A 12,348-nucleotide genomic window follows, 5' to 3' on the forward strand; every position below is an offset into this window, starting at 1 on the left:
CAATATATAAGTGACTGCCTAGGACTAGGTGAGATGGGTGGTGGATGTGGGGAGGAAAAGGGGGGAAAAGGGGAGTGACCACTACTTGGTCAGGTGGTTCATTTTGGTGATGAAAATATTCTAAAATTAGATTAGGGTGATGGTTCCACCATTCAGAGAATATGTGAAAAAAAACCCTGATTTGGGCACATTAAATGTGTGAATTTTATGTATGTGCATTATGTCTCAAATAAAGGTGATTTAAAAACAAAGTTAAAAAGGAAGAATTGTAGCATAGAGCACCTTTTGTAATTATGGGGATAGGAAGCAATTGGGACTTGGCCAATGGCCAAGGACAGTGTTTGATTCCTTCATAGAAATGCTTCAGACTGGCTCTGGGTCCCTCGAGCTTAGCATTTTCAAGTTAAGGGAGAGCATGTATCCCTGCTGTGTTGACAATAATTTCACCGGGCAACCCACAATCAGAAAGCAGGGCATGCCTGTGCCTGTGCTTTATTTTAGTCTTTCAATGGTGGAGCCAAGCCAGCAATGTCAGGCAGAGAGGGAAAAAAATGAAGAAGGCAGATTGCCTCTAAGAATTTTGCAAACTGATTTAAATGTTTAATCAGCATATTTCAACCACTTTATTAATATGTTTGCATACATATGTGTGCACTAAGGCAGTGCTTTTAGTATTCAGCATAACTCATCAAGATGGTGCATACATTTCTTCCAGAGTCATGCCATCAGTGTCTGTATGAATCAATGAAGGCTGAGAATGCCAATGCTGTCACATGTTGCCAATGACACAAGGCCTAGACCTGTTCTTGAGAGTAGGGCATGCCCTGTGAGGCAGACAGAGCTGCAGAGCCTGCAGATCAGGCAGTAAAAAGAGAGCAGGTGCACCAGGTCAAAGAGCTCCAGCAGAGAGGGGATGGTGTTGTTCCAAGCATGGTTCAGAAATGGGGAATCCAGGAGTACAGTTGCAGGCAGAAAAGCAGGCATCTGGCAAATAGCCAGCTCTGGCTCAGGGAGCAAGGGACCCCTGGTGACAGTGCCCGCAGGAGCGGGACAGAGCACCTGCCTGACGTCATGATCTAGGCAGTCACCAACCTGGGTCCCAGGCAGCAGAAACACCAGGCTTACCCTTCCTGGAATAATTAACCACATGAGAAGGGGTCCCTGAAGCAGGTCAACATTCACCTATCAAAGGTGAAGACTGATAGGAGAAAGGGCCTATCAAATCCTGGAGTGATTACCTTAGTGAGCTCCTCTTTCCTGAGATCTGGATGGACTACATTTTGGGGAAGGGTGAAAGGTGTGTGGGCATGGGCCATGTAGTTAGATCTGCATGGCGAGGACTCAGAGTCTGGGAGCCATTGACAAGCACCTCCACTCCTCGAAGGCCGACGGCAGCTGCGGCTCTCCAAGGTTAAAGAAATGAAGACACCACTCCCTGTGTGTTGTCAGTGGCCAGGCCTATGCAGTGGAGTGCCTGGCCATTCGTGAAGATCTACAGCTGGATTAGGTGGCATTTAGCCATTCATTTTTCAAGTTTCTGTGTCTTGGAGGAAAATTGAGAGAGCACATATGGCCTAAAAGTTTAACTCCTAACTCCTATAATTCATTGATCAGAATTATAGTTTTCACTTTAATGATTTATAAATGTGTACCTTCAAGTGCTAATGTTTGCTCTGTGTTTTTAGATGGCTATCCCAAAGAAGAAATGATTTATAGATGGAGAAAAAATTCGGTGGAGGCAGCTGACCAGAAATCATGGCGGCTTTATCAGTTTGACTTCATGGGCCTCAGAAACACCACAGAAATCGTGACAACGTCTGCAGGTAGGAATTTACTGAAAGAGGCACAGCTCTCAAAACCCAGAGAGGCCTAAGGCCATATGTAGTCATATCCTTAATGTACAAGCCTTTTGGGCAACCATGATACATAAGTGATATTTGAGACAAAACAAGTGATTCAAAGTGAAACTATGTTTTCATGTTTTAATTGGTATGGGAGAGGGATGTTAGAAATAATTCATATTTTTGAATCCAGGCTGTGTTTGCATAATGTCTATAAACCTAGCTATAAACTTAACCTAACTCATTACTGACCATATTTACATAAGCCAATTTTGCTGATGGGGAGAGTTCTGCAAATTTCCACATACATAAGAAGAATCAAATATTATTGAGAATCCACACATAAAAGAAGCTGGTGTGATATGTCCTTTGAGTTTCAATTCCTTTTATTTACTCTAAGTTTTATCTTTAACTTTGAGTTTCTTTTTCAATGATTTGAAAATAATTACCTACCAATTTGATTTTATGAAGTGATCATTATATACATATTCAAAATCCTGTAATTAAATAAAAAGAGTTGTTCTGCCTATGAGTATATGTGAATGTGTTTTGTTTTGCTTTTTGTCTTATGTCTTATGTTGTTTTTTGGTTTGGGTATTTAATTATTCCTAGGGTCCACTATTTCACAACTGATTTTCTTTTGGTAGGGTGTGGGGTGCAGATGGGGGTAGAGTCAGCTTTTCTACTGATATTATTTGTTAGTATGAAGAATTTGTTGGGTCTTAAAGTTATCTAATAATTTATTTTATGGGTGACTAGATTAAGATGCCAGTTTTGAGAATTAATTGTAAATATCTTTAAAGCCCAGTCTTAATTCTTGGTACAACTGTAAAATAGAGAGCTATTGACACATCAAGAAAAGTCCTGAAAAAGTTACCTGATTAAGGGAGAAAAACAAAAGATTCTCTATGAGTGTCATGGTAGAAAATTTGAGAAATGGGATCTGTGTTTAAATATTAAACAATGACGATGTTAAATAATGGAACACCACAATTTATTTAAATGAACTGTGGAGGCAGCGCAAAGGGAAACGTTTTGGGATGCTTGCTCCCAATTAAGAGGCACCTACCTTAGTAACGTAATTCCCTGTCTTTTTTTTTTTTTTTTTAATTTTTTTTTTTTTTAAATTTTTTTTTTATTATACTTTAAGTTTTAGGGTACATGTGCACATTGTGCAGGTTAGTTACATATGAGGCTGCAATGCACCAGCAGACCTTTGGAGTCTAAGGCCGCCTGAAGGGAGTCACCAAGCAGCAGGGAGGACTGCTCTAGCATTTAAATCCCAAAGGCCTTTCCTGGTGTTCTCAAAACAAAAGGAAATGCAAAGTTAAGCTGAACCCAACTAACTCAGGGGATTTTGAAACTGATTGCAAGCAAATACTAGCTCAGAAAAGTGGCAAATAGAAGGAGACAACAGATTTGAGGCAACGGTCTGAACAATTCTTGTGCTAGGTGTTACTGTGGCTCTTAACGAAATTATAATCGATCTCTAAAGTCATATTTTTAATAAGTTTTACAACCATATTCAATCTTTTGTATAATTACACTTGTAAGGAGAATGTCCTTTGGATAATAAAAAAATTCCCATTTCATATGCTCATGACGGACGCATGGTGGCTGTAGCCCACAAGCATGAGAAGTCACGCCCTGCCTGCAGCTGGGGTGTGTTGTTGCGTGTGTGCTTTTCAGGCCATATCCAGCATCAATTCAGGTGTCAACAGTTCACTGTTTAATGAATATTCATGAAACACCATTGCTTGCTAAATGTGATTGACATTTTCACAATGTGGAGGATCACCCATGGGACTGTGTTGGCATTTTAAAGGATCCCTCTCAGATAAATGCCTTTTTATAGGCAAATGTTATTCCTTGTTTCTCAATCTCCTAACTCAACATTATGACTATGGCAGTAACACACTTACTTACGTAATCCCTTTTTTCCAAGAAGACTAAAGCATTTGCAACACTGTCTACTTGGTTCTCACAAGTCGTTGTAAAGTTTGAAAAGGATGGATATGATTGTGCCAAGTTTTCAAGCTTATGTAAATAATTCTACTAGGGAACTTATCTGTGAAATGGAAACACTTTGGGAAACCTCAGAATCAGGAGAAAGAGATGTGAAGCCTGCAGGTGCATTGCCGAGTCCAGGCCCTGTGAGGCTCTGTCCATTATCGCCTCCCACCATCTTCTCACTGTGGCCACTCTGGCCCCGCCATGCTTTGGGCACAGCCCTAAACAGCTGCATTTATTTGACTGGACCCATTTTTCTCTATTGGGATAACATAAATATCAAAAATACTATTTATGACATTCTGAGACTTGGATGTAATATATTAAATATGTTTATTTAAAATGCACAAAGACTGTTCAAAAACATTAGTCACTGAATTAGTTTCCTGGAGCTACTTTAACAGTTCTACCAACTGTGTGGCTCAAACAACAGAAATAACGTGTTGTCTCTCAGTTCTGGAGGCTGGAAGTCTAAAATCAAGATGGCAGGCTTGGCATCTTCCGAGTGCCGTGAAGGAAGGATCTGCTCCAGGCCTCTCTCGTCGGCTTGCAGGTAGTATTCTCTCCATGTCCTTCTAACCTGCAGCAAATTCAAGGAAGTGAATTCTGTTCTATTGTCTTCTCCCTGGAGGTGTTGATCTCTGTATCTGCATTTCCTCTTTCTATAGAAACACCAGTCATATTGGATTAGCCCTGCCTTCATGACCTCAACTTAACCATTTTCAAAGTCTCTGTTTCCAGATAAGGTCATGTTCACAGGTACCGTGGGTTAGGACTCTAACATCTTCAGGTGAATACAATTTAACCCGTGGCAGTAACCCAGAAAGTTTAGCACTTTATGAGGAGTAGCATTTCAATTGCACTGGGAAATGAGACATTCTCTTTGTCCCAGACGCATCCTTTTTACTTGGACTTCCTTGCAGGTGTCAGTGTTCCCCCTCCAGGTGAATCTGATGATGATGAAGTTTGGAAGGCATTGGGCTAGGCTACCTTAATGAGTACAGCTGGTGGATGGTATAGACATCACATTCAAATGGGATCACAGCTTAGTCTACTAAGACTTCTGACTGGCACAGCAGTGTGCTTTGTTATGTTACTGATGGTCTTGAACAGTCTCTCTGCCGTCTTTATGCCTTCCTCAGCTATTCTCCAAGGACAATTGCAGCTGACCTTTCCCTTGCACTAGCCAAAGGCCACCATGCATAATAAAAATCAGATACTTTTTTTTCTTTTTTTTGAGACGGAGTTTCACTCTTGCTACCCACGCTGGAGTGCAATGGCATGATCTCGACTCACTGCGACCTCCACCTCCTAGGTTCAAGCAATTCTCCTGCCTCAGCCTCTCAAGTAGCTGGGATTACAGGCTCCTGCCACCACGCCTGGCTAATTTTTTGTATTTTTAGTAGAGACGCGGTTTCACCATGTTGGCCAGGCTGGTCTCGAACTCCTGACCTCAGGTGGTCCACCTATCTGGGCCTCCCAAAGTGCTGCGATTACAGGTGTGAGCCACTGCGCCCAGCAAATCAGAGACTTTTTGTTATCTCTTCTATATATCTATATCTATCTACCAATTGCAGTAAGAAGTAAACCTCCTACATTTTTTTATTCTGATAATTTAAAATATCTGTAGGCTTACCAACACTGAGAATAACCTGCAGCGAATTCAAGGAAGTGTACCTTGGAATTATCGGAAACAGGCTGATGGCAAGATGTTCAGCTTTGGTTTTCATTAAATGTTATTAATTAAAAAGAAGCTAAATATATATGGATATGCATACATGTATGAATTGATATACACACATATATTTCCTGCTCTGTCAGCTGAGAAGTCCTAGGAGCAACAACACTGCAGGAGCAATAAGTACCCTTAGTGCCCAGATCTTGGTTTCTAATATCATTCTCCAATTAAAGGAACCAGGGCTCCTTGGAGAAGTGGCAGATTGTGAGGCTGCAGCAGTGAATATACAAGATGAGCCTAGAGAATCTTGCAGTTCCAGAAACTAAGACATGCTAAACACTCACCTCACACCCACCCGCCTACACACAAAATCATGGGGCTATATCAACAGACGCCAACTAAAAGATATCACAATGGTCAAAGCTAAAAATGTGAGCAGCAAGATAAATACAGTAGTATTGGATTATAACCCAAGAATAAAATAAATATCCATGAGGCCACATTGATACAAATAAATGATTGAATAAATACATACAAACATGGGAGAACACAGATAAATCCCCCATGCAGAATTTCACATGATTTATGTGGATGTTATTCCCTCAAGGAGGTAGGGCATAGCCCCCACTCTTTACTTGTGGGCTGCACCTGGTGACTTTCTTCCAAAGAGCGCAGGAGGAGACAAAGGAAGGACATGTACAGGGGATAACGTCTGGTGAACACCACTTGGCCACGTGATCGGTGAACATGGTCAGTGATTATACATGGTGATCCTATGTGCCCTGCATATGATGCGATGAAAATCCACCTTACGAGTCTGGAAAGAAGGTGGCTATGGAAAGTTATCCTCTTGGGTTGGCGCATCAGTGAAAGTCAATAATTAAAATACCTATGAGCCATTATCTCAGAGAGAAAGGAAGGAAGGCAAATGGACTCTATACTCCAGACATTTTCTGAATTTCAAAACTGTGAAAAGAAGAAAGTGAAGAAAACAAGGAGAAAGGATCTGAAAAGCAGACTCTATCAGGGAGGGCAAGATAAGGAAAGAGCATCACTGAGGTTGCACCAGGAGGGGGCGTCACGGTGAACATGCCACTGGAGCTAGAGCCCCTGGAGTTATATGTACAGCAAGTGCAAAATAGACCGAAAAACCTGTCAAACTACAGCTCAGCCTTCAGTCAACCCAGCCCCTGATGGCATTAAGGTGATTAGTCCCAATCTTTGGCCTGGAAAAGAGAATGTCGGGCTCCCCTTGAAGGATAATAAATTTTTTTATTACAGATTTTCATACAAAAAGTGCACTGTTGCCAAATGATCAAAACCCAAAAATAACACAGGTATCTGACTTTTTACCAGATATCATGGCAACCAGAAGACAATGGAATTCCAAATGTGAAAAGAAACAGAATTTTCTATAAAAAAGCCAATAAAAATAATGGTGAAATAGTGATGTTTTCAGGCTAAAGAAAAACAGGAAGAGAGAAAGAGATTGACTCTATGATCTCTATAGCAAGCTGCTTCTCTCCTTTGTGTAAAACCTTTACGACATTTGCAGGTTAATCCATATCTTTGCCATATCAAGGCTGCCCATAATGGCTATCTGAACCTGAGTCCAGTTGTCTAAAATAATTTGGGTAGAATGCGCAGCGTTTTTTTCTTACCCACAGCAGGTTTTGTGAGATAGGACTGGAAATGTGAAGGCTGCTTTGCAGTGGGCATACTTACGGCAAACTGAAGGGTGCTCAGGTCAGGCTCGGAGCACGCTTAGAAGCGGCTTTGTAGTGGAAGTGATCCTGGCAAAGGCTCCCTGACATCAGAGGAAGAGATCAAGGAAGAAGCCTGGGGCTCCAGATTAATTGCACTAGGAGCTTTCCCTCTGGTGCCTGGTTTATTATAAGACAACAAATAGGCTTCCCCAGAGACTAGTTATTATAGTCAAAACAATCAGGAGAAAGGCTGCTCTCGCATGGCTATGGCAAAAGCCACATGGCTTGATGTGGACATCTGATGTTTTTGAAGTTGATTCAGTCTTTACGTGTAGAAGCTTCTGTAAGTAATTCTCCAAACTCAAAAAAAGTATTCTATATATGAAGTTTTTGATACTGTGTGTTTAACACTCCAGCTAATTAAAAAATACATATATTTCCTCCGGCAGTGCCCACTGGGAGGGAGGGAGCACAGGGGGCAGGAGCTCCAGCACTAGAGTCAGACCACACTGTGCTTGAACATATCTACCCCACTTACCTGCTATGTGACCTTGGGCAATTCCTCTGACCCATCCACGCACTCCTCTCATAAGTGAGAGGGAAACTGCCTTCTCCTTTATATGGGTATTGTGAATTTAGGTGAATGAACACATGCCAAGTACATAATTGCAATATATATATACAAATATTGCCTATTATTATTGACTCAATGTAGTTCCCGTGAGGAGAATTGAGAGATTTACGCATTGTCTTTCTTTAGTAATCATCCACTAAACCAGCTGCCAGCATTTTATTCAATGAGACATGCTCCAACAGGATGCTATAGTGAGATTTATATCTTGAATGCAAATAGGAATATATGTTTAAATAGCTCTTGTAGAAGAAACTCAAAAAGTGGTTTCTTCTTGGCTTTTTGTCATATTTTTCTGAATGCAATCTGGGTAATATATCAGTCTGAGTTTGAAAGTCATAATTTTAAAAATAGCGTCGGTATCTTTGTTCACAAGATTGAGTGAAAAATCTTTCAAACCCACTGTGAGTCATCCTCCATCTCTAATTCAGACGGGAAATGCAGAAAAAACCTCTTCTTGGTCTAATGAACTGCTCGTCTGCTAAGAAAATTGAAATCCTGTGATACAAATCATATCTGAATATGTCTGTTCTTTTAAAATCAGATTTAATTAATTACTCCTTCCATGGGACCTGAATAAATTATAACATTTAATATATTATGACAGTAATATTTCTACATAAGAGAATTTTATGGTTTTTATTTGGCTCTTGCTCTATACTTTGAGCAAGGTGGGACATGGGCCAATACCTTTATTTATAGATGAGGAACCAGTCTCAGCAAGATCTCAGGCATGGCCTTCAGCAGTCCACACAATATGTACTGTAGCTAGCATTAGACCCTCTCATTCTGAGGCCAGTGGCTTTTTCATGATGCCAGGGCCACAAAGAGTTAATTTGACTTCCTGTATCTGACTCCCAGTTTCCAGAACATTTTATTTATCTATCCAGTGTTGGACTGTATATACCAAACAGTACATCCCCTGGCGTGGATATTTTATATAATCATTTTTCCATTGTAGAATTATATTACTGCTTCCAATATTTGATCAGAAGGAAAGTCTTAAATCTGTACCATGACATAAGAGAGTAGGATGATTTAAAATTATCTATAAAAGCACATTATTGTTGAGATTTAGGGCTCTGGAAACTGTTTCTCTGGAATATCGCCATGCTGAAGATGCTTAGGAACACTCATTGTTTTACATGCTTTTTTGATGACACTACAACCCTTTAAGGTAGTTAGGCCACTATCCCATGACGCAAATGACAAACTGAATCTTAAAAGTATCTTAGTTCATGAAATGCGAGGGCGAGCCGTCCTGTAGCCTCGAGATAGCTGTGGAGCGCGGCACTCTAGAATGCGCCAGGAGAAACCTGCACTGGATAAAAGCCAAACAGCCCTTGACGCCTGAGCTGAAGCTCCTGGAGCACTTGTTCCTGCCCACATCCTAGCAAGCACTCATGCCACACTCCCATACCCTCCCAGCCCACCTGGATAACTTAGTAGTCCCTGGGCTTTTAAGCATTGATGTCATTCCTCCAGGAGGCCATTTTCAGGAGCCGCTCCCACGTCCCTCAAAGGCCAAGACAGGTTGACAGCCATTTACTTCCATAATGCCCTGATTTTGCCCCATAGTGACACTTAGCACATAGCATCGTACTGTGATTGTAACCAAGGAGGACTTGGAAAACAGAGGTTGAGAATGTGATGCTGGAGCCATCCTACCTGGGTTTAAATTCCAGGCCTGCACTCATGAGATCTGTCATCTTGGATGCATTGTCTTACTTCTGAGACACAGTTTCCTCATCTGCAAAATGGGGAGGACAATTCTAGTGCCGGCCTCAGAGATAAGGACCTTGTGAGGATTAATGAGCTTCAAAGCAGACAGCAATCATTGTCTGGCATTCATTTTACACATTTCCCAATGAATCCACCTGTTGGTATCCCAGGGAGCTAGCAAAATAATTAGCTCAAAGAAAGTACTTGAATGTTTGGAAGAGAAAATGACCCTTAATTTGTTTAGCAAATGAGTCTAAAGGATAAATATATCCCTTTGCAAATATTTAGTTGTCATCTTAGAAAAATTAATATGGAAGCATTAAGGAGACATAGGAGTGAAGATATTGTTTTGATATTTTAGTAGCTACACTTCACTCCTGTTTATATTAATAGTTTCATTATTTAAAATTTATCCAACAAGGGACTTTAAAAATTTTTTTTTATTTTACTTTAAGTTCTAGGATACATGTGCAGAACCTGCAGGTTTGTTACATAGGTATACACATGCCATGGTGGTTTGCTGCACCCATCAACCTGTCATCTACATTAGGTATTTCTCCTGATGCTATCCTCCCCCATCCCCCCACCCCCCGACAGGCTCTGGGGTGTGTGATGTTCCCTGCCCTGTGTCCATGTGTTCTCATTGTTCAACTCCCACTTATGAGTGAGAATATGCAGTGTTTGGTTTTCTGTTCTTAAATGCTAGTTTGCTGAGAATGATGGTTTCCAGCTTCATCCATGTCCCTGCAAAGGACATGAACTCATCCTTTTTTATGGCTGCATAGTATTCCATGGTGTATATGTGCCACATTTTCTTTATCCAGTCTATCATTGATGGGCATTTGGGTTGGTTCCAAGTCTTTGCTATTGTGAACTGTGCTGCAATAAACATACGTGTGCTTGTGTCTTTATAGTAGAATGATTTATAATCCTTTGGGTATATACCCAGTTACGGGATTGCTGGATCAAATGGTATTTCTGGTTCTGGATCCTTGAGGAATCACCACAGCCTTCCACAATGATTGAACTAATTTACACTCCCACCAATAGTGTAAAAGCTTTCCTATTTCTCCACTTCCTCTCCAGCATCTGTTGTTTCCTGACTTTTTAATGATCACTATTCTAACTGACATGAGAGGGTATCTCATTGTGGTCTTGATTTGCATTTCTCTAATGACCAGTGATGATGAGCTTTTTTTCATGTTTGTTGGCTGCATAAATGTCTTCTTTTGGGAAGTGTCTGTTCATATCCTTCAGCTACTTTTTGATGGGGTTGTTTGTTTTATTCCTGTAAATTTAAGTTCTTTGTAGATTCTGGATATTAGCCCTCTGTCAGATGGATAGATTGCAAAAATTTCCTCCCATTCTGTAGGTCGCCTGTTCATTCTGATGATAGTTTCTTTTGCTGTGCAGAAGCTCTTTAGTTTAATTAGATCCCATTTGTCAATTTTGGCTTTTGTTGCCATTGCTTTTGGTGTTTTAGTCATGAAGTCTTTGCCCATGCCTATGTCCTGAATGGTATTTCCTAGGTTTTCTTCTGGGGTTTGTATGGTTTTAGGCCTTATGCTTAAGTCTTTAATGTATCTTGAGTTAATTCTTGTATAAGGTGTAAGGAAGGGGTCTATTTTCAGTTTTCTGCCTATGGCTAGCCAGTTTTCCCAACACCATTTATGTACTTTTCAGATAAGCCTAGTTTTGCCATATGGATACAAATATACGAACCAAACTTTTTGAAAGGGGCAGAGCAGATTGATTTTAGTTGGTTGATATTTATTTTTATAAACTCACACAGGCATGTAGCTTACCACAAATTCATTTTCTATGAAAATACTGACTGCTTTCAGCAGGATTCAGATTTTAAAAGTCCACACTGCTTCTGTGCAGACAAGGGATGCTGTGGACCTGTTTGGAGGCTGGCTGCCTAGGTGGGGAATTGATTCCTTAGGAGTCCCCTGGGGAGTCAGGAGCTTACATAGGTGATGTCCATCCAGCTCACCTGAAGACTGTTGGCCAGACGTCCATTTTCCATCTTAGTCAACACAGAATCTGAAGAAATGCAGGCCTGTTTCCTGAGATAACGAAGCTTTTGCCAGCCAGGGTCAATCTCTCTCTACCATTATTACCACAGTAGCCGTCAATTAGATAACCTGGGTGCGTTTCCTCTTTGTCCAATGCAACTTTTCTTACTGGTTCTATTTCAACTGGTTGTCACTGATCAGACACTTCTGTGCAGGAAATTTTGAATGTACCCAAAATAGTTCCTTCCAGACCCCAACTTTCCCTGGACAACAGCACTGCTCTTCGGATGTTGCTCGGTTCCCGCTTCGCTCTCCATAACAAATAAAGATATATTTATCTTTTAGACTCATTTGCTAAATAACTGACAGAGACAGGAGCATGGGAATTGTGTGGCCCCACGTGTGGCCCTTGTCCTGCCACCACCCCCACCACCACCCCCCCTTCACACTGCTCTTGCCGCATTTCTGTGGCCATTGAAGATGTCTGTCGTCGGAGTCATACTACATTGGACTTAGTAGTTCACCTTCTCCTTTTGATTTGCTCTAAAGCAGGAGGAGACTCACTCCATTTATCAGAGCACCACGCATGAGAGGAATGCAGGAATGCAGTCGTTTTGCAAGCACCTGGCCCTTGGCAGGGGTGCTCTCATGCTCTCCTTCCTTGCTGTGCTGCTGAGATGCTCACGCTGGTCTGGGTGGAAGCAGGTAAGCCCAGCTCCCTCAGCCCTCAGTGGCACAGCGT

General features: G+C 41.3%; 1 protein-coding gene across 4 annotated transcripts in view; it reads left to right on the forward strand.

The window, feature by feature from the left end:
- Nucleotides 1-12,348, forward strand: part of GABRG3 (gamma-aminobutyric acid type A receptor subunit gamma3) — a 566,172-nt gene that overhangs the window by 503,937 nt on the left and 49,887 nt on the right. For all 4 annotated transcript variants that reach the window (XM_019011354.4, XM_055362498.2, XM_019011355.3 and 1 more), the window contains one exon: nucleotides 1,686-1,823. In XM_019011354.4, the coding sequence (XP_018866899.1) occupies nucleotides 1,686-1,823 (138 nt within the window). The remainder of the gene's footprint in view (nucleotides 1-1,685; nucleotides 1,824-12,348) is intronic.

Source organism: Gorilla gorilla, chromosome 16, assembly GCF_029281585.2.
Source record: "Gorilla gorilla gorilla isolate KB3781 chromosome 16, NHGRI_mGorGor1-v2.1_pri, whole genome shotgun sequence".
Lineage (NCBI taxonomy): Eukaryota > Metazoa > Chordata > Mammalia > Primates > Hominidae > Gorilla > Gorilla gorilla.